This window comes from Prionailurus bengalensis, chromosome B3 (assembly GCF_016509475.1).
Source record: "Prionailurus bengalensis isolate Pbe53 chromosome B3, Fcat_Pben_1.1_paternal_pri, whole genome shotgun sequence".
Taxonomy (NCBI): Eukaryota; Metazoa; Chordata; class Mammalia; order Carnivora; family Felidae; genus Prionailurus; species Prionailurus bengalensis.
Genome location: NC_057355.1, coordinates 33698063 through 33725382, shown reverse-complemented (window position 1 = coordinate 33725382; position 27320 = coordinate 33698063). Strand labels below are relative to the sequence as shown.

Below are 27320 nucleotides of genomic sequence, written 5' to 3'. Positions count from 1 at the left end.
TTCATTATGGAAAAAAAGCCACATCACTCTTTATTGGATGCTAGTGCCAACACTGGCCCCCTTCTCTCCATGCACAGGGGCACGTAGGCAAGGGGCTCCGTCCCCCGGCCGGGATGCAGTGGAAGCCTGGCCCCACTACCACTCTCCTAGGGCCAGCACCCTCTTCAGTGCCTGGGGCTGCTCAGGTTTGTTCAAACTCCTGTTCACAGTAGCCTATATTGAGGGGTTGGGCCTGGACACCTCGCCTGCAAGAGGACATGAAGAAACAGGGCGAGATGAGCCATTCAGACAGGAGTCAGTCTGAGGCCCCAGCAACACCTCCACCACAACCAACACTCTCCCCCCCCCCCCCCCGACTTCTCCTATTGCAGTGGATTTCAAACTGCCCCTGTACACCAGAATTGCTCAGGTATCTCTCATTTCCAGAGACTCTTGCTCGGACTGGGGTCATGTGTTGGCAAGAATCTGACAGGCGCTCCAGGTGATTTTGATACAGAGACATCCAGGAATTTGGGGGGACACATCCCTATTTCTAATCTGCTTATCTCTGTACCCGAGTCCCAAATAACTCAGTACTTTTAGAAAAGAGCTGATGCCTAAGGGATGCCTAGTGTTCTTGGCCCACTGAGCCCACCTTTAATGGCTCAAATGCTCTAAATGCAGTGGCAATGGGGAACTAATGTGCTGTCCTGTCCCTGCAGAGGTGTGGACATGAAATCCTTTTTAGCCTCACCAATTCCAGGATGTGACCAATCTCCATAGAGGACCTCTGGGCATGCCTCCTTTATTATCCAAGTGAGCTACGTGCTTAGAGATGGTAAGGAACAGGCTCAAAGTTGCCCAGTGAATTATACATAGTTGAAGCCTAGACCTTGCCATGGCTCGCTCTCAGCTCAGCACTAGGCTGTATCCACCAAGTCCTCAAGACTTAGTCAATAAATAAAACAGGGAAATGACCACCTTACTCAGGCCCATCCCCAACATTGGCACAGGTGTCACAGGAGTCCATAAAGGCATAACCATGGCTAAACACATAGACTTTGAAGTTGGCTTGGATCAAATCCTGGTTCTGAGTGATTTTGGACTGGTTACTTAACTTCTCTGTGCCTCACTGCCTATCTCTAAAGTGGGAATAAAACTACCTACCTTACAGAGTTGTGGTTAAGATTCAATGAGATAATGCCCATAGAGAGCTGAGAACAGTGCCTGCTACACAGTAACCCTCTGTCAGCATTAGCTATTATTAGTATTCTTTTCCTGTCAGTAAGCCCCCACTTGCCCACCACTGTGGGAAGGCCCCAACACAGCCTGCTTGCTTACCTTAGCAGCTCACAGCGGAACCGTGTCAGACGTTTAAAGGCCAAGTCCAGGTTAGTCACCGACTTGTTGCTCCACAGCCTCTCAGCAACGGCTGCTGCTCTGGGCCTGGAGGGAAGGGTCGTGTACCAGGTTGGCTCCCGCATTCCCTGCAAAGGTTCTGGACACCCATAGGCTACTCTCTCTTATTTAGGCACCCTAGACTCAGGGTCAAGGTTATTCAGAGCAACAACCTGGCTGGAGGGCTCCTAGGGACTTCTAGGGCTCAGCTCCATCGTCATTAAGGTACAGATCATTGATCCCACTCTCCTCCTCTCCCAAAGATATGGTACCAGAGTAAGTTGTAAAGGCATCACGAACTGTTATTGACAGGAGCAACAGGTGTTCTCAGAATGTACAATCTGCATACCCAGCCAGGCCTGGTCAAGCTGCTAGGAAAACAGCATTAAGGAAGTCTTATCACAGGAATCATGAACTTAAGTGCTGGGTCCCAAGCAAGTCATCTGTGCTTTCCAGGCCTCACTGTCTCTATCTGTGAAGTGGGGATAACAAACCTTATCCTGTGTGGAAGTTACGTAGGTGAGTATAATGTACAAACAGAAGGATCACTCCAGTGCTCCTTCTCTCAGGCCTTCTCTCAGGAGGTACTTTCTGGGGGTGACTGGACAGGAATGAGTCCATAAAGAAGAACCCATGCCCACAAGCCCAGCACCCACGTCCTCAGGAAACCCTTACCAGAGTCTGGGGACCAGATTTGTGCTGTCCACATACTCTCCCCACATACAGGCCTCTCCACCAATCACTAGAGCCTTCTGCTGAGCGCCACCTGAGAAAATAAGCAACAACAGGCTGCTGGGAACAAGGGGAGTAACCCTAGGGTTTCTACCACCTTCCCAATGTAGCCCTCTCTTCAAACAGCTCATCTCATCTAACCTGAAAGGTCTAGCCCAGACCCTCCTGTCTCCCGCTCTGTGCACCAGCCTCATCTGGTCAGCAAGGAGAGCTCCCTGCTTTCACCTTCAAATTCCAGGGGCTCCACCACGTAGAGATCTCTCCAGTCAGGGCCATAAGTTATGTGATTCAGGTACCAGGGGGCAGAGAGCAGGGCACGCAAGCCGGCTCTGGTAATTAGCTCCAGCTCCTTCAAATAATTTACTGGTACCTCTTCTCGCCATACCTGGATGATTGTATCTGGAGGAACCTGTCACAAAAGGTCAAATGGCAGTGATGGCACATAGCTGAGGAGATTTCTGGCCCACATTCTTATGCAAGCAAACCAGGCCAAGGGGTATGTGGCTGCTCTGTTCCCAAGCAGCAAAGTATTTCTCCATGATTCCTAACTATTGAGTTCCCAGCCCAGTGCAGAAGCCAGGGATTCTATTGGTCCTAGGAGTCCTCCCAGCTGCTTCCTCTTTCAGTCCTCCTACAGCCTCCTTGTCCACAATGAGATAGTAATACTGGCTGTAAGCTAAGGGAGGCAAGCAGTGGGGCCCAGGAGACTCGTCAAGAGCTACCATGTCAAAGAATCCCCAGATGTTTCTGAGGATGAGATAAAGTTCCCATAGAACCCCTCCATTTGGCAAGAGGCTGGGCTCTAACTGATCAAAAATGAAGAAGGTAGCCCTGCTCCCAGACCTGGAAGACCTTAGTCTATGACTCAGAAAGGAAAATCCAACCCAGCATGCCAGTCTCAGGAATCCTAAGTAACCCAGCAGCAGAAATAACTCTTGATTAGTTTGTGCTGAGGGAAGATAGACAGAAGCTCTGACACTCACACCCAGGTCTCAGACTTCTGTGACCTTTCTGGAGGAGAAAATGGAGAGATGGCCCCCGGTGCTCTGAACAGTAAAGCCTAATCTAAACTCCAGGTGGACCAGTCTGTGCAGAGGCAGGAAAGGGTTGAGAGACCAAAGGGAAGCACTACAGGTGGCTCCTTCTCTCTATGCCCCTGGCTCACCTTTACTTTATTATCAAACACTTCCTGCCACACCACATAACCTTTGCCATAGGCAGAGACGATATTCAGCAGTCTGGAGAGTAAAGAAAGGGTCTGGTCAGCTCAAATAGGTTCTAGGCTGTTGGTGCCAGTAGGGGTTCAGGCTGGCTAGGGGCCCATTCCTAATTGGGCAGTGTCTTCCCCAGTTGGGAGCTGACTACTCCAAAGCTGAAAGGATAGAACAAAGTACCCTTTCAGGGGCCCAGAGGGTGGTCAAGCAGGGCCTGGTCCTGGTATGAAAAGAGAGGACCCCATAAGGAGGTAATCCCAAGGGACCTTGCCCACCCTCTTTCCTTCCTCACGTCTGGATGTAGAAGGACTCCAGCTGCTTGAAGTCATTACCAAAGCCTTTCATCTTCATAAAGGCCTGGATATCTGGGTTGGACCTCCTGAATCCCAAGAGAAAATGGAGATTAATTCTTTCAACAGCCTCAAAAACTTGGCGATTAGTCACCTGGCCTCCCACAACTTCTTTTTTTCACTTGAAAAACTAATCAACTTTGGATCTCAGAGCCCCCAAATACGGCAGGTGTGGCTGAACAAAGCTGTGTGATGGGGGCCATTGACACAGGCTGAGAAAGGATGAGTTTGGACCTGAAGAGCTTTAAATTCAAACTCTCAACAAGAACGCACATTAACTTGTCTCGACTACAGCATGTGGGTTTGAGGTCTTGGTTTGGGGCTCTGGCACACTGGATTCTGGCTTCTCTGTTTAACCCCCTACCCACGCATATTTTGCTTTTCCCTTAAGATTGATTCTTTATTCCAGATTGGTACAAGTGTTGCTGTTACCTGCTGCACTTCCCTCCCCCAACAACGTTTATATTTTGCTCACATTTCCTCCTGGAATGTTTTCTCCCTCCTCTACCGCTCAAAAAAGCCAACTATTTCCCCAGATCCAGTTCTAGTGCCCACTTCTCAGAGAAACCCATCAACCTCTCTTGAGCTAAGTAAATCTGAGGGTTTGAACCTTACAGTTTAATACCTAGTAAACAATTACAAAAAAAAAAAAACAAAAACAAAAACAATTGCATACAGTATTCTCAAATTCACCTGTGTCTTCACTCTTCAACCAGACTATTTTAAGTCTTCAAAAGTGGGAATTATTTTTCCCTATCCTGGATTTTCCCAGGACAATTCTGTGCCCATATCTGGTTCTTCCATATGTATCTCAAGGACATGACCGGAGGAAGGGATAGTTTCATATTCACAATCTTGCCAAAATCAGGTAGGGCCTCAATACAGGGGTAAGAGGAAAGACCTAAGACTTGAGCCATCTGGACTGAGACTGTTCTCAGAAGTTAGCCCCTGAGGAGTACCTGAGATAGGTAGCCTCTCAGGAGCTAACCTCTATTCTGAGTGAGCAATTCCACACAGGCAGCAATGGGAAAACCAAAGGGGATCATACCAGCAGGTGAAATCAACCTCATCTCCTCCAAGGTGAAGATAAAAATCTGGGAAGACAGAGCTGACCTCCAAGAAAAATGTGCTCATGAATTCATAGGTAGTATTGAGAATGGGATTCACTGGTCCGAAGGTGCCAGAGGGACGAGACCCAGAGTAGCAAGGAGTCAATAATCCAGGGAAACCTAAGCCGACAAAGAACCCCACATAAGTGTCACAAATACATAGAAACCCCCCCCCCCCACAGTCATATACTTAAGGACATTAAGTTGCACAAAGTAAGATATTGTGCTCATAAAAACTGCAATGCACATAAGTAGGAACATCAAGAACTCACATACACTGGTGACCATGAACTTTTAGTCACAGTCAAAGAAATAAAAATATATTCACTATCATGAGTCTGGGTTACAGCCAGACTGCGATCAACATACACACTCTTGCCTTGACATATTGCTTCCAGCAGGGGTCACCCTTGCTCCCAAAGGCTGCTCTCCTACCGCCTTTAGGCAGGAAAGCAGAGAGCCTGATGCTGCCAAACTGACAAAATCTTTCTTCCGCTCTAGGGCACAAATTGCAAGAGCATCATTAAGACAAAGGCATCTGAGAAGAATCTGCCCAGAGGTTAATACTAAGAAGTGGCCTCCTTTGTCCAAAATAAATTCTGCCTATCTAAATTCCCAGGTGGAAGTTATTGATGGAAACCATTCTTCCAGGGACCAAGGCCAGGCACACCACATCCAAGAGTCAATGCCCTGAAGCCCACTGAGGGGGACCAGTAGGCTCCCTCTATCCGACATTATTCTTACCTGGTCCCCAGGACAGAGTGTGGCCAGGAGTGTCAAACTCTGCCAACACACGGATACCCCGAAGCCGTGCATATTCAATCACTTCTTTCACATCTTGTGCTGTGTAGACATGGGTGACAGGATTGTAGGACCCCTGAAAGGCAAGAGACACCCAAAACAATCTCACTTCCTGAAGGCTAGCAGAGTAGAAGACACTCAAAATGCCTCCAGGACTCCCTGGATATCAGAAAATCTACCTACAGGTTTTTGTTGTCGTTGTTTTAATGTTTATTTCGGAGACAGAGAGAGACAGAGCATGAGTGGGGGAGGGGCAGAGAGAGAGGGAGACACAGAATCCGAACCAAGCTCCAGGCTCTGAGCTGTCAGCACAGAGCCCGACGCGGAGCTTGAACTCACAGACCACGAGATCACAACCTGAGCCGAAGTCGGACGCTCAACTGACTGAGCCACCCGGGCGCCCCAACCTACACAGCTCTTTGGTATCAGGGACTATCTCCAAGGACCTTTATCAGAATTTCCCATAAAGCTATCACATCTATTGCTTTATCTGAGTGTCAAAATGCCAGTGAGACAACAAGGTAGGTAACAGAATATAAACAAACAAACAACACCAGGAGAGATTATCTCCTAGTTGTCACAGTGAAAATTAATGCAAAGTTTGACTCAAACTTAGGTCTCCTGATTCCAAATCCAGTGCCCTTCCTCTAAGTCAGTATGTCTCTAAAACTGGCTGGTTAGGATGAGAGCCAGTGTCCTTGCCAGCAGGGCCACAGTCAGGCTCAGACATCAGCTCATAAACTTGGTCTTGGAGAAATTGAGACATACCTTTCTGGTGAGCTCTGGAAAAGTGAAGCTCTCATATGGGAAGGAAGAGTCATCGACCAGATGCCAGTGGAACACGTTGAATTTATTGTATGCCATGACGTCCTGTAGACCAGAGCACATGCTATGAGCCCACCACAGCTTCTCTACTTCCCCAAGGTAGACATACAGGCAGGCTGCTCCACATACCTCAATAGGCCCAGCCTGCCCCAGCTTCTTGATAAGTGTTCATAGGGACTATCTATCAAATCTTCCGACCAGGGAGTGCCTGCCATAGAGGGAAGACCTAGCATATTCCTTCTTCTGCCAAGGCACATCCGAAGATGGCTGACAGAGGCAGTGCCTCCTCTTTTTGAGATGAATTTTAGCCACACCGAAAGGATGGCTGAAACGATGTGGTACACTGGTCTTCCAAAAGCACCACAGTACCTTGAAGACTAATACTTCTTCCTGCCATTTGTTTTAGGTTGTCTGACTAACGTTTATCCAAACTGTGAAGTCTATTGTTGAATTTAGTAATCTCATAGCCTATAAACCTCAGAGCCAAGACTGACAGATGTGTCTACTGCTTTGATTCCATCAGAGGAGCAAAGGAAAAGGTAGATACACGAGTTGGATCAGCAACTGTAAGATAAGACTGCTCATGAAACTCAAAATAGGAACATCGCCAGCTATGGCTTTTGAGTATCTTTCCTGTGACTTTGTCCTAAGCTAAACTGCTATGTCAAAAAAAACCAATTCCCCAAATCACCTTCTGCATTCCTGGAGATAACCTGGACATTGGTTGGTCCAGAGTAGCCAGTGGGATAGATTTAAAGCCTTCTTCTTCTTTTTTTTTTTTTTTTTTAAAGAGCGGGTCATCTTTTCCATTTTCTGAGGAGCTCCTAAAGTTACATACATTCCCCCTGTAACTCTTTAGGAATATGGCAACTGGCCTATCCCTGCCCCAACACCCCAGAACACTAAGGGCAAAGATGGCCTTAAGGCCTGGGTACCAGAGTGTCCAGGATGCTAGTCAGTGGCAGGTAATGGCGAGACGTATCCAACAACAAGCCCCGGTGAGAGAAGCGGGGGAAGTCTTCAATCTCGGTCTTGTTGATAAAGAACTGTGTGGATCAAACATTGAAGCAGTCAGGATTCAAAGGGAACTCAACATGGGAATGGAGGGGGGATGAGGAAAAGTCTCCTAATCTTTCAAAAGCCAATCTATGACTGTTCTGTAGAGTACCTATCTCTCCAAATGCCCCACATCTCTACCTCAATGACCACCAGGAGGCACCTGTCAGAGAGTAACAGTCCCACACTAGCCATATAGAGCTGTCCCACACACCACTCAGCCTACAAATTCTGGATTTTCACTTTCATCTGTTTCCTTTTTTTTTTTTAAGTTTATTTATTTATTTTGAGAGAGAGAGAGAGAGAGGGAGAGCGAGCATGCGCACACATGTGCGTGAGCAAGGTAGGGGCAGAGAGAGAGAGAGGAAGAAACAGAATCCCAAGCAGGCTCTGCACTTCAGTGTGGAGCCCCATGCAGAGCTCGATCTCACAAACTGTGAGATCATGCCCTGAGCTGAAATCAAGAGTTGGACACTTAACCGAATGAGCCTCCGAGGCGCCCCTGTTTATTTTCTTTAAAGCAGTGTGGTCTCAAGGTCATTACTCAGGGGAAGTGAATTACAGTGATTCCAAACAGGCCAAATCTACCAAACCAGTTTCTACCCACACCTCCTTCTAACTCTTGCTGGGGCCATCTTGAGCCACCAGGACTCTGTGTAAGGCAATAAGTTATTCTCTGGACTCTCAACATTGAGAGACAACTCCAGAGATTTAAAAGGAGCCTCTTTGGAGGACCCCCACTTACCGTGCCCTCGGGAGATCTCCAAATTAGCTGGCTAAAAGTCTCCAGACCTATGGGGAAGTAGAGAGGCAGGGTAAAGGCTTAGAGAGGTGGGGAAAAAGATGCGCCCGTTTGGAAGGTTCCCAATGTGGCAGAGGAGAATGCCTGGGCACACAATAAAAGCAGATGTAGTACGGGCTTAATGAGTCTCCACACGGATGCAAAGGGGATACTAGGAAGCCGGTAGCTATTTTTACTCTGCATTTTATTTTGGGAGGTAGCAGTGTAAGGGTAGCAGATTAGTACCCCTCCTTGAACACACCCTCAAAACCCACAGGCTTCTTATCCATAATTTCCAAGCCTTGAACTCACAAGAGTATTAAGAGAGGCCAAGATGTGTGCTTGTGTGGAGAGGTGCAGGGACAAGCCAGTTCACACATTTAAGGCTTTCCATAATTAATACTGATCAGGAGCTAAGGAAACAGAGAAAAAAGGGTCCTCAATCTACTGCCCCTTCTATTATCCCAGATTGAATTGTGAAAAAGTGATCATAAGCTTAAGTTTCCAAGGAGCCTGGGTCCACGGCTGGACCTAGAAGACAAAGAATCATCCACCTTTCCTCTTCAGAGCTTGAGAAGGGAACCAGCTATAAGGAGAGAGCTGAAGTATGGTAGGCAGCAAATGCCCCAGTCCAGTGGACACAGACTCCTAGATTCTGGTAAGGCCTAAGGGCAGGCATGCTGAGTCCAGAGCATTGTATGGACTCAACAGCTAAAGCCCCTCTTCTGAAAACCTAGCAGAGGCCCTGTGAAGGATTTCCAGAGTCTCAAAATTTCAGAATGAAAGAATCTGAAATCTTGACAGTCACTCAGCATCTACTTCAAGGCAGACTGCTTCTATACCGTTTTGGCTTCTTTCTACCCTGACTCTGACACCCAAAATTCTGGAGTCCCAGATTTTCCCTTATCTCAACCTGACTAATCATTAGCCCCTGCATGGAAGGTGTAAGAGAGCAGAAAGGGGAATCAGCATGCTGTTTCTCCAAAACACAGGAGAGGGAAGAGGAGGGGTAAGTGAACAAAGACAAACCAAAACAAGGTTTGAAATTCTGTTTAGAATTTCCCTACTCATTCACCAGCAGAAGTTTTACAAAAGTAGTAGAGGTATCTGGCTAAGTCTATATCTAAGGACCAAATACCTTTTCAGTAAACCAAGAGGAAGGGCACAGGCCCATCACCTGTTAGCTAAGAAAGTCTTCATTTCTCCTGAAATAATCTAGTTCTGCATGTTTTACTACTATTTACTTCTTTTTTGACATTTATCTATTTCTTGTGATATGGTTGTCCTTTACAATGCATCTTTCTAATAATGTGTGTTTAGTGAAAGCCGAACAGGCAGTGTTGTGGTGGGGTTCCCAAGCAGCCTGTCCCCTGCGGCACCGAGCATCAGCCTGCTGGGCCTCTCACTGCTGTCCCAGAGCACCTGCCCAGGAGGGCCACTGCTGCCGCTGCACAGGCTGACACCCATCAATTTCTTGGGACAGCTGTAAGGAGAACACTCCCTTCAGGGAGACCGGGAAACACTCCAACTGATCTCCATAAAGAAAGCTTCCTAAAGTGGGGGTATGTGCCGGACCCTCAGCCCTATTCTCCCAACCCACTGATGCCAACCTTCCCACATCACCCCTTTCTCCCTGTCCCAGCATCAGCTCCCATGTTACCTCGGAGAGCTCCCCAGACAGTCTCAGAGAGGAGGAAACAATGATCATCATTTATGACCAGGGTGTCTGAAATGACAGAAATGACTCCATTGGTTAAGGATTCTACTCTCAGATTACAGATCACATGTTCTGTGTAAATCCTCGGATTAAAAAACAGCAGAAAGATCACATTTTTTTTCCATTCAAAGAGGAGACATCCCCAGAGGAGAGCATCTGCAGGTCAGCTAGGCCTTGGACTAGAGTGAGAGGGAGGTCACCCAGCAGCTCTGCAGGCCTTAAAAGATAATGCATGATGAGGGTCTGGCTAGAGCAGAAAAACACCACCTGCCTTGTGGTTCAGTTTCCTCCCCCTCCAGAAACACGAGTTTCCACCAGCCCTTAGCTCAGAGTATGAAGGGGACAGGGATGCTTGGAGGCATGTGTCCAGGTTACAATGTTCCCAAAGCCTTTGCAATCACCCTCCTCTCCCTTCATCTTCAGGTTTCATTCAGCTACTTCATCCAAGAATGAGAGGAGGAAGCCAAGACTAGAACGTTCACTTTGAAGACTAAGAAGTTCCCAACTGCTGCTGCTCAGGGGCACGGAGGCATCACAGTGCTAATGATTTGGCTTTATTTCAATCATTATGTCCAAAAACTCTAGTCATGCCCAAAAACTCCTTCTCTCTTAAAGAAAATCATCAAATTCCTAAAATGGCATTGGAATTATATGCAGTTCAGAAGACAAGTGTCCTGTGGGACTCGGTGAAAAGCCAATGTGACATTCCACAGTCAACCTTCAGACACTGGTTAGAGTTCATACAAAAGATTCACCTCTGTGTCTCTCAGCACTTGGTGACCTTGGGTCTCCACAGTCATGGAGGGCTCTGGGCCTAGCATCAGGAGCTTAGGCCAGGCCAACCAGAGTTATATCTCCAGACAAGTGCTTCCTCTTCTAGAACAGGGAACGGGGTGGCACTTACAATTTTCCACCGACTCCAAAGAAGGAAGCTGGTCACATCCAGGAAGGACCACAAGGATAACCAATGAATTCTTCTCCGGTGTATGCTGTTTTCCTGCAAGGACAGGGCAAACTCAACATGGCTGACCTGTCACCAGAAGCTAACAGGCAAAACCAAGGTCTCATAGGAAGGTCCTTAACTCTAGTCCCTTCTGCTCGCATGTGTGTGGGGAGAGGCAAGGGAGGACAGGGCATTTACCCTTGCCATAGACACTGCCTCATCACTTGTTCAACTTTTTCATTTTCGTTGTGCTGCCCTCTCTCCCATAACCCGCCCTGACCCATGTATCAAAGATCTGGCAGCAGCTCTTTGTAGCCAGGGCTCTCTATTTCTAGTTTGGGTACAGTAAGCACATGATTCCAACACCTCAACAACTGCTTCTAAACTAGAGACAGCTTGAGAGCACTTCTACCCAAAGTGTGGTCTGCAGATTAGCTGCTGACTTGCAAACTGTGCTACTGGTTGAAAGGAAAGATACTGATAGACAGAAAGCTTATACAATGCTGGAATGTAAATCAATTATGTCAGAATAAACACACTGTTCAGTTCTAACATTTTTTCATTACACATTTGTTTTGATGAAGAGAATAGTTTTACATTCTGGCGTACCTCCCCTCTCACTGCAGACCGTCACTTGAAGTAGCACTGTTCTTGAGGGCTCCAGGTGAAGGGTTTCCCATTTTGTAAAAGCCCAGGAGCTGATGCAAGCACACGAAGCAGATGACAGAAGGATCTCCTATGCAAAGGAGGCCTGAGATAATCTAGCTGGTGCCCCAGCAAAGGGACATGGTCACCATCCCATCCTGCTTCCTTCCCTCTCCCAAACAGGTTCTCTGTCTGAGGCAGACTTCTGTCTAGCAGTGGGAAGCCATCCAGTATGAGCCAACACTGAGCATAGTTCTACAGATGCCACCCCTCCCCACCGAAAAAAATAAAAGAGCCAAAGCCAAGATACTAAAGTGCAGTCTCTCCTCCTCCTCCTAAGGGTTCTTCCTTGTGACCTTTGAGGTGGTTCTGATTGTACAGCTCCAAGCCTGGACCCGAATGTGCCCCTTTCTATTCTTTTCTGGGGCCACATACATCCACACTGGTACCACCACAACCATGACTTCCTATGGAACCACAAAGTCAGGGATAGGATAGTCTGGAAAAAGGCAGGGTGAGAATTCAGAACCAAACTGGATCCCTTATGGTATCCATCTCTAGGCACAAGGAATCCAAGAGCCTTGAGCCATTTCAAGGAAGCCTTCACGGAGCTCAAACTGCTTGAGCACTACCACATGGGCGCATCTCAGCTCGCAGATTTGCCAAGAAGCAAGCCAATAAGGAGCCCATTCCTACCACCATAAGCAAATGCATTCTTTCCTCTCCCTGTAAATAACCTGTATCCCACACTAATACCTGCCTAAATCCTGCAGGGAGAAGGAAATGTGAGGCTACTCTGGGCCAGGCCAACTCACAACTCTATTCTAAACCCTGAAAACTCATCCCCAGCAAGACAGGATGACCAGACTGTCAAGGCAGAAACTACCTTCAAAGCAGAATCTGTAGGGCCCTCCCAAGCTCCCCAGGCAGAGAAGCCATCTCTACAAACCCCAAAGACCAAGGAGGACTTAACTGAGAGGGAGGAGTGAAAAAAACTACAAAAGAATATTCTTCCTTAAACTATGCCCTCATCCCTCTCTTCCTCACCCCCACTCCAATCCCACACATCACAGTGCCCCAGTATCATTGTGTGGAGGAGGGATCATCTGCATATCTATCCAAAAGAGGGCAAAAGTCCTGGGCTTTAAGTGTTAATTCCGTGGACTTCAGGTTACCAAGCTGAGGAGAAATCACAACTATCCGTGTACAACTGCCATGGTCACTGTCCTAATGACACGAGAGGCTGTACAAATACTAGGTTTATCTGAACAATTGCTTGGAACATAAGAAAACATCTAGCTTCTGTTTTGTTGTTAGTATATTTTTATTTTTCTAAAACACACCTGCAGGCCATTCTCTAAATCCATAGTCCCTTTGGGGGAGGGTGGTAGACTCCTTACAAGATCTGATGAAAATGAAAATGAAAGGATTTTTTTCCCTAGAACAATGCCCCTAACTAAGGGCTTATCCCTCCGCCCCCTGCCACTAATCTTATGGTGAAGATTCCCTATCCTAAATGCTCTCAGTGACTCACTTGGGCTTGGGCTGATAAAGGAGATACAGAATCATGGCTGCTATTTAAACAAGTTATGAGGGGGAAGGTCTGGAGGCAGTGGTAATGTGAGAACTGGCAAAACAGGAGGGACACTGGGTCACTTAAAAGGATATAAACAGTGTATCATCATTGTGGTTTTCCGCCTCCAAGTTGCTACCCTGAAGCAAGCAGGAAATAGGCAAGGGACAGGCCAGCTGCCTCTATATGCACCCACACACTCTGCACTGGGAAGAACTGAGGTGTAGGAAGCATGGCCCGGCACACTCAACAATGAGCCTGGCTGGGACAACAGGAAATTCTGAAGTCTCAAGTGCTCAGGAAGAAGCATGGCCAACAGAGCACTGAGCAGGGAGATCAGAAAAGGTTGGTTTTGTTTTGGTTCAGCTGCTGCTAAGCTGAGTGAATCTCAGGACTATTTTCTCCCCTGTAAATAATGGCAAGGTAGGACCAGATTCCAGCTATTCCTCTAAAGAGTTAGTACTTTGTGATTCCACACACAGATAATATGCTCCAGAGTCCCATTCTGTGGCCAGTACCTCCTATCTCCACGGCTCCCTCATCCCCCTGCTTTCATGTACACCTGCTCTTTTCTTCTGGTTCACTGAACAGTTTGCATTTTTCTAAATTTAAGAAGATAAAAAAAATTCAAATAGTACAGAAGTATTTACAACAAAAAAATTAGTTACCTTTGGCACCTATCCCCTTTTAGCATAATTTAGCCTATTCCTCACAGACAGGTCAGATCTGGATGTGGAACTGAGACCCTTTTTCTACCCACTGTTGAACCTTCTCTAGATGCCAGTGCCATAACCCTTCCATTACTCTACTGTTCTCAGTCCTCTCCCATCTTCTCTTCAGCCTGGTGTGCTGATCTCTCACTTCAAACACAATCTAGCCAATTCTCCTAACAACCTATCATTTAATCTACTGCATGCAGTGAGCAAAACCCTCAACTCTGGATCAATCTCACATCTGCCTTCTGTGCACCGACCCTGGCTACTGCATCCTGCTGGAGGGAAGAGAGAAAATCATGTAATGATAGGATTTGGTCACTATAAAATCATGGTCTGTCAACTTGGCTGGGCCCTTGATGCTGCCCTGAAAATCTCCTATCTCTACCACTCCTTTCTTCTATTCTCTGCAACAGCTATTTCAAACTTGAGCCACTTTCCTCAAGCCTGTAACTTGATCACCACTGGCTTTACTCTCAGTAGACAATCAGAAGAGAACTCCCATCCATCTCTACCTTCCCCTCTCCTTCCTGACAAAAACACGTGTAACACACGTCTGGTCTTTACCTTCTCCTACCTGGGTGGAAGGGGTTTCCTTTCACCTGTGCTCTGGATCTCTCCTGAGGCTCCTCTTGTATAAATGCTTTCCCCTTTCCCCTAAATCTTCAAGTTATTTCTTTCTACTGATTCTTTCCCATCAGCATTCAAATATTTGCAAGTCTTCCTGATTTCAACTCCATGTTATCTCCAACAGATTCTTTCTCTTGCCTACTGTTCCCAAAGAAACTCTAAAGGAAATGTAGCCTGAGCAGTTAGGTGCTGAACTCCAAAGCCAGACAGATGTGGGTTCAAATCTTAGTTCTAACACTTTCTAGCTATGAGATCCTGAGCCAGTTATTTTCCCTCTCTGTGCTGCAGCTTCCTCATCTGAAAAATAGGGATCATGATCAGCACCTACCTTACTGAGTTGTTGGGAAGATTAAATGAGTCAATATATGTAAAGGGCTTAGTCATTGCCCAGCACATCAGTGATCACAGAGTTGGCCATGCTTAGTCCTCTCTTGGTAGCCACTTCTGACATCCTATCTACTCCTTAGTCCACTATAATATGGCTTCCTTTTCTACCACTCCTCTGAAAATGCCTTCACCAAGGGTCTGTGGTTCAGTAACTAAATTCAAGGGATCTTTTTCAGTTTATTCATTCATTCATTCATTCAACAGTTATTTACTGAGTGCTTACTATGTGCCAGGCTGTTCTAAGTGCTGGGGACACAGCAATGATCAAAACAGACAAAAATCCCTGCTGTCACACAGGTAATATTCTGGTGGCCGCTCACTTCTTCTAGGACCTTTTGGCAGCATCAGACACCCCTGATGTTCTTTAAACTAAACTCCGTAGCTTAGAGGACATAGCTCTCTTTGAATATGCTTCCTCATTCTCCCCTTCCTTTGCCAGCCCCTACATGCTAGTGTTCCCAGGGGTTTCCAGGCTTCCGGACTTCTCTTTTTCTCTTCACTTACACTCTCCTTGGGCAATGTCATCCACCCCACAGTAGGTTGATGATTCTCAAATCTACCTTTCCGTGCTAACTCTTTTTCTGGGACTCGGCTCACAGGCCTACACTCAAATGGCTTAGAAGCCCTTCAAATCTTAAATACGAAATTGAACTAACTCTTCATTCCTTTTCCTGGATGATCTTCTCTCTGTTTGATAACAGTATCATCTATTGATTTATCCTGACAGAAACCTCCTCCTTCTCCCACCTTTCTGTGTACATTAAAAACTCATTCACCCCATATTTATCGACTGAATACCATGTGTCAAACACTGTGCTAAGCACTGAGATTACAGCACTGAAAAAGAAAGATCCAATTAAGTCTTATAACTACAAAATCCTTATTATCTCAAAATCATGACCACCTTCCCACCTCCACTGGGTCAATGCCTTAATTCAGCCTCTCATAAATTCTCCCCTGAAAGACTACAAAACCTCTCCATTGCTTTCCCTGCATATATACCCATTTCAATCTACTATCCTCTGTGATCTTTTAAAATGAAGATCTCTGCTCGGATCCCGTGCAGGGAGTCCCACAGCAACACAAAGAACTCTTTACAGAATCCTGAAATGCCACATTTTCTGCATACCTTTCTTTGCACATATTGCTTCCTCCAAGTGAAGCAAACTGCATTGCCTCCTCATCTCACCTAATTATGAAACAGCTCTGGTTTCCTTTTATAAAACTTTTCTATCATTCCCCCACCCTTTCCTAAGAGATTTTCCTATGAGATCATGAAGCAATGTATACATATATTTTCAACACTTATCTTAATATATGCTGTTTATTTGTCTATCTCCTCACCGAGGCTGTAAGTTCCTCAACAGCAGGGACCAATCTCAGTGCCTTTGTATTTCCAGTGCCTGACACACGGTAGTCATTCAATAAATGTTTGCTGAAAAAATGAATGATGCTAGAATTAAAAAATGCACATTTAATGCTATGTATGCATAATGCTTGTGCTACATGATAATCAGGCATAAATGGCAAATAGTTAATGGCGAGATTACTTCTATACACCCACACCTAGTATTTGTGAAGTCCTGGAATTAGGGTGGGGAATGGTAAGAAGACACCCAGGCATACAGAAAGTGTCTTTTCAGACACTACTTTGAAGACCCTTGGTCCATTAATCCAAAGATTCAGGTCTTTTTACTTCGCTGGAAGGGGGAGCTCATTCCTGCATTAGGGTACCCAGAAACTATGTCTTTACTTCAGTGCCCAATAGCTTCTCCCTGCACCAACCTGCTCCTCCCTGAATCAAAACATTTCTATCATATCAGTGAGTTTAATTCACAGAATTTTAGCAGCATAAAGAAAACATTCATTTTGGTTATAAAGTGGCATTTGGTTTGGCTTCTGGAGTGGAAACTAGGAAAGTCAACCCAGCTTTTGGCACCCTCCTACTCTTTCAGGTGTACCGTGCCCCCCCTTGTGTCCTGGTACTCTCCTAGGCTGGTGCCAGTGTCGGTTCTCCAAGCCTGTATTATTCCCCTTCCCCTTCCACCTTTATATACGTCACATCCAGGCCTTCTCTCCCCATATTCAGGCTAATGAAAGTCCTAGAAATCATTCATTTCCCACTCATCTCTTCATTCCAACCAGAATATATTGAGCTTTTTTTTCTACATCAGGAACCATGCTAGGTGCTGGGGCAGTTAAAAATAAAAACAAGCCCTAGTCCCTGCCCTTGAGGAGCTCAGAGTCCAGTAGGAGACAAATAACAAACAACTATTATAAAACAGTGTGATAGGGCTAGGGTAGATATTACAGCTACCTCCACAAAGGAAGGGATGCTTCACTTTAGAGAGGACCTCTGAGCAGAACCTTGAACCCTGAGGTGGTGTTTGCCAGGCTACCAAGAGAAGAAAAGGTACTCTAAGGTTGGGAAGTAGCCAATGCAAAAGTACATTGTTGTGGATAGGGGAAGAGGCAAGGCCACCCCTATCCAACTTCTTATCCAAGTAGGAGTCTGAGAACCCAACTGCCCCGAGCCTAGAGCCTCTCCATAGTGCTGCTGAATTCAGTCTGGACCATAGTGCCTCCTCCCACAAGTCCCAAGACTTTTCACCCTTTAGAGGCTACTAATACCTAATCAGAAGTGCAATCTACCTAGCCCAAAAACAAATCCTGAATGTTCTCCCTTCCATCTTCTTTTGTAAATGTTGTAGTTAAAAGTTTCCATTTTTTCTCTACTTTTAAAACTTCATCTGTTCTCCTCTCTCCTCACCCCTTGCCCACAAGAGAGCAATTCCCTGTAATTCTAGATCCCAAAAGATAACTTTGGTTAACATTTTGCACAGTCTTTCAATTTTTTTTCTAAATATATAGATTACTTTTGAAACAAAAATGAGATCTTAAACATATTAGTCTGTAACTTTTTTCCACTTACCACAATAATTTGTAGATCTTTTAAGGTCAATATACATAGATCTACAATCTTTACTTCTAAATGCTGAATAAAATTCCATTTTTGAAATATACTTTAAAAAGTTCAAAGTCCTAACTTGTCTTTGTGGACATGATAGAATGCTTCTAAGTTTTTGATCTTATAAGCAATGTTCTAGTAAATATTCTCTCTCTCTCTCTCTCTCTCTCTCTCTCTCTCTCTCTCTCACACACACACACACACACACACACACACACATTCTTTTCTTTAAGTTTATTTATTTTGTGTGTGTGAGAGAGAGAGAAGAGAGAAAGAGTGCACGTGCATGCCAGGGAGGGGCAGAAAGAGCGGAGAGGGAGAGGGTGAGAGAATGAATCCCAAGCAGTCTCCACAATGTCAGCATGGAGCCCAAAGCGGGGCTCAAACTCATGAACCATAAGATTATGACCTAAGCTGAAATCAAGAGTTGGATGCTTAACCAACTGAGCCACCCAGGCACCCCACATATATATATTCTTTTTTAAAGCACCTGTCGAGGGATTTCTGCAGGAAAATTCCTAAAGGTAGAAATGCGAGGCCAAAGATATGAAAAATTTCAGTTAATGACACTGCCAAATTACTCTTCCAAATTATTGTACTGATTTACATCTGAACCAACATACACAGGCCCAGCTCTTCACATCCTTCCAAAACTAGACTGTCTCAATTACTTTTTATCTGTGCCAGCTTGATAAAACAAATATATATATATATATATATATATATATATATATATATACACCATTTTTTTGTCCATATTTTACTTTTTTTTTTTTAGGTTTATTTATCTTGAGAGACAGAATGTGCAAGTGAGCAGGGGAGGGTCACAGAGAGAGAGAAAATGCCAAGCAGGCTCCATACCGCCAGTACAGAGCCCGACTCAAACTCACAAACTGTGAGATCACGACCTGAGCTGAAATCAAGAGTCAGACACTAGGGGCCCCTGGGTGGCTCAGTCGGGCTCTTGACTTCAGCTCGGGTCATAATCTCAGTTCGTGGGTTTGAGCCCCACATCAGGCTCTGTGCTAACAGCACAGAGCCTGCTTGGGACTCTCTCTCTCTGCCCCTCTTCTGCTCATGTGCTCTGTTTCTCTCTAAAAATAAACAAATTTACAGAAAGTTTTTTAAAAAGTCAGACGCTTAACCGACTGAGCCACCCAGGCATCCCTCAACTGTATTCTAAATATAATGACTGAATTTGAGAATCACTTAGCATTTACTGGCCATATATTTTGCACTTAAAAAAATTTTTTTTATTGATTTATAGAGCTCCTTTTAGAGTTTAACCTTGTCTTTTAAGGTTGCAAGCGTTTCCCCCATTTGGTCCTTTATTTTTTTAACCTTATGGCTCTCTTGCTTTGATTTTTATGTAGTCGAATCTGCTTGTCTTTCACTTTATGTAGTCAAATCTGTTTGTCTTTTCCTTTATCTGTTTGCTTAAAAAGGCTTCCTCTGCCTCTGGGGCCATATGAACATTCTTTTAATATTCTTCTAATAATTTTATGGCATAGCCTTTATCTTTAGATCTTTAATCCACCTGGAATTTACTTTTGTGTTTGATATGAGGTATAGGTTTAAATTTATGTTTTCCAAATGGATAACAAATCATCCACACATATTTATTGACTAAACATCTTTTCACTTTTGATTAGAAATGTTTCCTTTACCATATATTAAATTCTCCCAGGCATATCAACTCTTGCTGGTCTCTGGAGCTTATTTTCATGGCAATCCAACAGGAGGATCTACGATGTCATAGTGCTATCATCTTTTGTCATTCTGCCCAGTATTTAGACACCTCTGCTCATTTCTGTTCTGGACCCACACTCCCATTCCTATAAATGTTGTTTCCTCTCCTCCACCAAGCCACCTGGACTTCACATCACCCACCCCCACAAGCCCTCTGGAATCCTGTTCCATGGTTAATGAACTACCAACATCCTGAGTCTATTTCCTTTTAACTGAAGTAAGGCTCTCCCCAGGAATACTATTTCCCCTACAACTTGCTCTGAGAGGCAGCTTCTTCTCAGCTGCTTCCAGGACATCTAGCTTCTACCATCAAGTAAAAAAACAAAAAAACAAAAAAACAAAAAAACCACCTCTTTTCTCTGGCCCATGACATTCAGTTGTAAAATCTTGAGCTTCTCCTTGCTACCAACACTCTGCAACATCCTGGTCACCTCTTTATTTACCCAAGATTTTGGAACCTGGTCCCCAGTCTTCCTCTCCATTCCAAGGTTGACTATCATCCTAGGTGATTTCAACACTCAAGAGGAAGAACTAACCCACATTCTAGCATAGCAGTTACCCAACAACACCTTAACACCCTCTCATGGTCACCTTTTGAATCTTCCTGTCCCCTGGAGGTGTTCCAACTCATTCTCTCAAGCTTCTGTACCATATAGCTAACTTGCTGATCCTCCCTAGCTCTGTGTGCTTCAACCAGTGACTGAGTTTCTTAAATACATGACATGAAGGCTTCTTTCCTGACAGCTCTTCCCATGTACAGTTCTTCCCATGTGGATTACTACTTGTGTCCCCATCAACTACTACTTTCAAAGATGATAGGACAGCTTTTAACGGAAGTCTTCTCAAAATGTAGTCTCCCCTCCACTCCAACACATACACTTGGGCCAGGTGTTCCCAAAGCACTTTGTATCTATCAGCAAAAATCACTTTACTGATACTTTACTGTAGGTCTGTATTCCCACTTCTAGAGACTGTAAATTCTTTAAGGACAAGGACAGTTCAATTCATATTCTTGGACAAGTGCTGACAAATTATAGTTGCTTAATAAATACTACTTGTACTAAGGATGGATGGAAAGAAGGAAGCTGGCCAGAAATACTACTGGAATCTGATAATGATGGGCCCAGGATCAAAACATTCATAATGTGAGTGCTAATGATTAAGCAATTAGATGTTAGAAGTTATTATCTGAGGTAATTAATGCTAAAGTATGATCAAAGCTTACTCCTACAAAAGGCCAGTAGTTTTCCAAATTGCTAATTGGTACAATACTTGGTGAAAATATTTATAAGTAGTAGATTGCCCTAAGATTGCACATTGAAAAGAGCACAATCTCTGTAGACAAACAGACTTGACTGGAATTTCTGCTCCACCACTACTGGCTGTGAAACCCCGTACATGTTGCTTAGCCTCTGTGAGTCTCAGTTCTCAAAGATGGAGATAACACCAACCTAACAAAGCTGTTGCAAAGATTAAAGGGCATAACATATAGCAAGCGCCAGACACTCTTTAATAAATGCTAGTTTCCTTCCACCTTCTACTTCCTTTTTCTTAAAAAGTCAGTTTTGCCACTTTGCCGGAGGAGCCCAGCATCCGGGTGCCTCGTGGGATAACCACACCATAGGAACAGCTTCTGTGAGGGCTTTTCATGAGCTTCTCACAGGAGCCTGAAGGCTCCACTACTGTGTGATGTCACTCTGTATGGCAAATAGGCTGAAACTTTAACATATAAAAGGGACATGAACTTAGAACTCTGAATCAAACTAGGACTGTGGCTCTAGTCCAAAGACCAAAGCCACTAATGTGGATCTTAGTACTAGCTACTACCAGGACAAGGTCAAATATGACAATAGTTATTTCATCTAGGACACAAGGTACCTGATAAGCCGTCTCCTTTGCTCCCAAAGCTTTACACAAAAGGGAAGGCTGCCTACTGACACCAAAGGTGGTAAGCACCCAAACTTCCCGCATCCAAGCACACACTTCCAAAGACAAGAGTTCTACACCATACCCAAGTCTAACCACCTTCAGGAAGTGGACATAACAATAGCACACCACTATGGGCTAGGGATCAGGGCTGAGTGCAAAGCTAAGCTTAAGCAATAACAAAAGCTTTAAACAGAAGCAAAGGAAATGAAAAAGAGAAGTTGACACAGGAATGGGTCTTATTCACTATAGCCAGGAACTGAGAAGGAAAGCAAATCCATTTCTCTATTATGATGGATTATAGATGTATAAACCTTGAGGCAGATCACAGAAAACCCTGCACACATAAGACTTTCACCTCTACAGATCCAACCTTCTCTAGTCAGCTGACTTTGCTGTCAGGGGCCCCACGAAGGTGGGAGAAAACTCCTAATCCAATGGGCTAAACCTCTTGGTGATGCATATTGACTTCTCATTTATTTCCAGGGCTGGCAGAGGAAATTTAGGAAAATGCAGAAATATAAAAGTAACCTCTTTCATTTCTAAAAGAAGTAGTGGTGGGCAATAAAACTCCTTTTCTTCTGTGTAATCCACAGGAAAAGGATTGAGGTTTATGCCTTTAACAGGCAAAGAAATCGACAATAAGCCCCAGTAAAAAACTGTGCAGCCATAAGAAAAAAAGAATTCACACTTGCTGATAAAAACAAAACACAAAAACAAACTACCAATCGGCAAAAAACCTGCAATGCCCTGCTTCACTCTTCTGTTCGGAGATGAGGAAGTCAGGCGGAAACAGATGGGAGGAACGGCAACTCTGAGGCTTAGACTTAGTTTTTGTTGTTTTATTTTAAAATCACCAAGTTCTTCCTTCTACTGTATCTTCCTTCAAAGATTGTAAAAACATTCATCACTATCTCCCTGTTATCTTCAGAAATGCTTGGAATGTAGAAGGATTAAAAAAGGAGCAGCAACTACTTGGCAATTAGGTGATTTGCATGAGGGCACATAGTTAAACAAGTGATTGCTAAATATTCTCTGGCTGACTCCTGAATAAATCTTGAGTCTACTGTATAGGTTTTCAAGCAGAATATCCAGGGGGAGCAATGATAGCTCAAGGAGATGAGACTTGAATTTTTCATAACCAGGCCGAGGCTACCCACACACATCCTGATCAAGATGAGCTTTGTGGAGTCAGTACTATCCCAAGCTATTGGGGAAATATTATGATTTAACAATAAAGAAAACACAAGGTTGTGGGAAGAGAGGCTGGTGGTGGCCAAGTTAGTCTAGGCCCTGGAATTCAACATGGAGCACAATTATTTTGGCCCTCACAAAAACTATGCTCCTGCTACTCATCCCCTTCCAAATTTTCCTATTTCTCCTCCTTATATATTCCTCCATTTTCCACATACCCCTTCACAAGAAAAGTAACTCAACTGCAAAACACTCTTCCTGCATGGTTTTCTTCCTCTTAGCTTTAAAACAATAAACTTAGGGGCCATCAAGGCTTCGCAGGAATAACCTGTCCTTGGTTAAAGTGTACATAGCCACTAGTACAATTAGAGTGCAGCACTAATTAGCATTGCTCCTGCTCCCCACCCCTGCTGCCCAACCTTATCTGTTTCCCTCCTACACTCCCTAGATGCACTTCCAAGGCATCTCCAAGTTTGTGAGAAGACTAGTCCCAGTTGGGACCACAGCATAGTGGGATCCTCCTTTCCCTGGAATCACATGCTAATACTCCAAATTTAAAACTTGAAAGTCAATCATTTCTAAATGAAACCTGCAAATCATCTCCTTTATGATGATCTTAGAAATAGAAAAAAATCATGGCACTTTCTACTTTATACAAAGTAGCCCTTTTAATATATCCAACAAATAATTAAGTATCTATTATATTTCAGGCATCGCAATAGAAGGCATGGCCAAAGGAGGTATTTTAGGAGATTTAGGTTGTAATAAACTATGCCACTTACTAACTAGTCACTTGTTTCATATCTGAGGATGAGCAAATCAAATATTGATAATGATTGCAGAAGGATCCAGATAGTCACATAATAATCTTCCTTCCATTTTAGAATAAAAGGAGTTATTCTGTTCAGGGACAATGGTATCCTAAGTAATTCACAGGTATGAGTGTGTGAATATCACAACTAGATGCAAACTTCTAATAACCATTAAATACTACAGCTTCAATCAACTAGTTTCAGAAAAGTAAAGACTTCAGCCAAATGGCATAATCAGACTTAGCACTTTACCTGAAAAACTTGGGCTTTATCAACTCCACCAGGTACCCAAAAAATGCATTCGAGGCAATGTCAGATAGGTACCATCCCAAGGAAGCAGATTTTTGAGTCATAAACAAGATGTGGCTCAATAATCAAAACAGGGAGGTAGGTTCACTCAAGTATCTAGAGCTTAAAATAATTCCATTTAACAGGTTTAACAACATGCAACACACACCCTCCAGTTGGCAGAAACACCTCTAACGACAAAAACAGGTAGCAAATACTAAACAGCTTCCTAGACCATTCAGCAATCAGTGGACTACAGCTAACTCCTGAAGGTGAATTCAGAATCAAATCAAACCTCCAAAAGAGATTTGTTTTTCAGAGAAGTATGGATTGCACTGAATTCCAGGTTCAGACCAAAACCAGAAGTTGTGCTACATTAAAAAGAACACTGGCCCGGAACCTACAAGGAAGTTAGGTGGAAGAAGGAGATGGAAAGCTGTCAGCCAAGATTTAAATTGCATATGTTGTTTTCTTTCCTAAAATCAGCCCCATAGAGAAATATAGTCTGGTGGGCCTTGCTGATGTTGCTTTCCCCTCCAGGGATTCATCCTTGTTTTTGCAGAAGAAGGATTATAGTTCAAGCCATCTGAAAGCCTCCCAGGAGACTAATGTTTCAAAGGAAAGACTCCAGAAGAAGAATAAAGAAGGAAGCTACTTCTGTGTCTTTGGTAATGTTCATCCAAACCAGTTTTCATTATCTCTCAAGGGATAAGAACCCTCAAATATAGCACATTCATTCACAGTAAGGTAACAAATTGAAATAAACATCTTATTTAGTTTCTTATCTGTCTCTGAATCTTTTATTAGAGAATTTACAGGACCCATTGTCACATATTATCCCCATTTCTATTTTCTTCATTAAACTCTAGACCTATAGCAATGGAGGTAAAGGCTTAATTTAGAAATACAGGAATTATCCTAATTTATACAACAGTGGCAAACATTCTAATTATCTTTTGGGCATTTTAAAATACATTGTGTCCTTTTGCTTCATATTTCTCTAACTGGACTGCAAAGCTTGAGCCTACTTTTTTTTTTTTTAACTTTAATTTTTTTTTTTTTTGAGACAGAGCAAGAGAGAGGGCACAAGTGAACAAGAGGCAGAGAGAGAGAGAGAGAGAGAGAGAGAGAGGGAATCCCACGAGGGGCATAGAGAGAGAGAAGCGGGGCTCACATTCACCCGAAGAGATAATGATCTGAGCCTAAGTCTGATGCTTAACGGACTGAGCCACCCAGGCGCCCAAGCCTACTACTTCTGAGCATACTTTTCTTGTAACCTCCAGAGTGCCTGGCACTGGAACAGGCACATACCAGTTAGATGACAATTTTTTTTTTTCTTGCACAAGTCAGGCCCTAACTGCTCTATACCAAAGCAAACATTTTGACTGCCAATCTTGTCTAAGGCATTACTTGTCATAAAGGATTCAGAGAAATACGTGACCTACCACACACACACACACACACACACACACACACACACACAATACCCTTTTATCCTCCCCAGCCTAATCCATTTTATCAGTTGAGAACTACCCTGATGCTGAGACTCTTATTTCTTTGCCTCAATTATCTGTCACTCTCTCAGTACCATCTGTTTAATGAAATGCCTTTAATTCTATAAATCAAATGAGAACATTTGCAAAAGTAATTCGATCGCACTTGAAACACAGTACAAAATGATGTTAATCATATGGCCCAATCATAAATATGGCTTCCCCATTAACACCTATACATCGTCACTTGAGAACTAAATTCCAAAACAGTTTCAAGAAACTCTAAATTTTAAGCCCAGAAAGTAGAATTGTATCCCTATCTGTTGCTGACTCTACTTACCAATTTGCTGTGAAATAATAATCCTCAAACACAATTTTCAGCAACTGACTTAAAGAAAACTGCCAGCCCCTTCTGTTTTAGATGAAACCAATATCCAAAGCACTCCTGACTTCAGTCTCGCTTTCCCCAACCTCATTCTGTAAGGGTTAAATTGTACTGTAGGGCTAACGCTTAGCTTGAAAGATAACAACTTTGTTCTGACAACTGAAGGTCAAAAGATAACAGCCTTGCTTTTACTCTTGTAAATCATACTTCATACTCTTGTGAATCAGGCTTTACCAATGAAGGAAACAAAAGCTCAAAAAAAGAGCATCAGAGACAAGGTCAAGGAGATCCACTGGTTGCAACTTAGCGGCAGAAAGTCTAAAATAATCACCTCATTCCATAACTGTTTCTGACTCATCTGGCAACTGTTTCTAACTCATCTGGGAACTGTTTCTCTGTTCTGTTCCCAGACAATGATAAAACGATGTGATCGGCTTTAAAAACTCTGTCCCCGGGCTGTTCGGGGCCACATTCTTATCAAGAGTGTTGGTCCCGATCGGTCGGCCTTGCCTCTCCTTGTAATAAACTTTGTTGTGACTGTCACTGGTGCCCGTAGCATTCTGTTTCAGGAGTCCTGTGGATGCAACAATTCTTCCTCACTCTCAACACACACATCCTCAAAGCACTTTGAGCTCAATCAGAACCACCTGTACCTCTGGTCAAGCCTTGCTTCCTCTCTGGAATACTCTTTCAGTCCTGGCCAATTACATCCACCACCCCACAATAAATGGCTGCTCAAAATTCATTTCCCTATGGAAGTGTTCTCTGATTTCTCTCACTGGGCATGCTACGTGTCAGACACTTTTATGTAATTTTGCACAGATCAATTCATCTCTAATGTCTTATCTTGCCAATTTTTGGTGTCAGCTCTATTGTCCTCTCCCCAGTCCTAGTCAGAGCCTCACTAGGACCCTGCGACACTTGCACACGGTCGGAGGGATCACCTTCGATGTCTCCCGGCACAGTACTTTCAGCAATTTGATATCCAGATTGAACTGTAGTCCTGCGGCAGGCATTCTTGGTGAAACAGAACCAGGGGACAGGATTACGGAGAAATCCTGGCTCCAGAAGTCAGCTCAGCGAAGTAGAGAATGGAGCTGGGGACGCTGAGATGACGGCTGGAGAAAAGGCGCAGGAGGAAGTGGAGGCCAGAGGGTTGTGACTAGACGACAGGGTTGGGCAGGAGCCAAAAGGAGGGCGTCCCAGGAGGTCTGGCGAGCTGCCCCCGGGCAGGACCTCTGAGAGCCGGGAACGAGGCGGGGGCAGGTCCGACTCACTTGTGGGTTCAGGAGGCTGCCAAGAGCTGGAGCCGAAGAGCAGGTCGCGGTAGCGCTGGAAGGCCTCGTCGAGGACGGAGCAGCCCGGCTGCGCGGCAGAACTGACGTGGTACTGGAACTGGAAGTTGTACGGAAAGATGGCGTAGTGCGAATCGGAGGTTTGGATGTACTGGGGCCATGGCCAGAGGGCCTGCGCCTGGCGGGCGAACGCTGCCGCCAGCAGCAGCGAAAGACAGAGCCCGCAGCCCGCCATGGCCCGCCGGTCCCCTCGTTCTCGGCCGGCCGGGCCACGTGAGCCCCCGGTCAGCTGAGCGGCGCCCGCGTGACTATCGGCGTGCCACGTGACCGGCCTACACCCCCTCCCCCCCTCCCCTC

At 44.6% G+C, this 27320-nt stretch overlaps 1 protein-coding gene across 4 annotated transcripts; it reads right to left on the bottom strand.

Annotated features, from left to right (window-relative positions):
* HEXA (hexosaminidase subunit alpha) lies at positions 1-27198 on the bottom strand. 4 transcript variants are annotated; one of them, XM_043553965.1, is made up of 14 exons: positions 26946-27198; positions 10867-10959; positions 9906-9971; positions 8210-8256; positions 7344-7454; positions 6352-6453; positions 5527-5659; positions 4722-4902; positions 3616-3702; positions 3275-3347; positions 2335-2518; positions 2053-2143; positions 1321-1425; positions 1-245 (listed from the first exon to the last, which is right to left on the bottom strand). In XM_043553965.1, exons 1-14 carry the CDS (start codon positions 27196-27198, stop codon positions 182-184), a joined length of 1590 nt encoding a protein of 529 aa, XP_043409900.1. In that variant the 3' UTR covers positions 1-181. The 4 variants fall into 4 exon arrangements, with proteins under 4 accessions (XP_043409900.1, XP_043409903.1, XP_043409902.1 ...); XM_043553968.1 differs by lacking the exon at positions 26946-27198 and adding an exon at positions 26613-26727; XM_043553967.1 differs by lacking the exon at positions 26946-27198 and adding an exon at positions 11515-11636.
* Between the last annotated feature and the right edge of the window lie 122 nt (positions 27199-27320).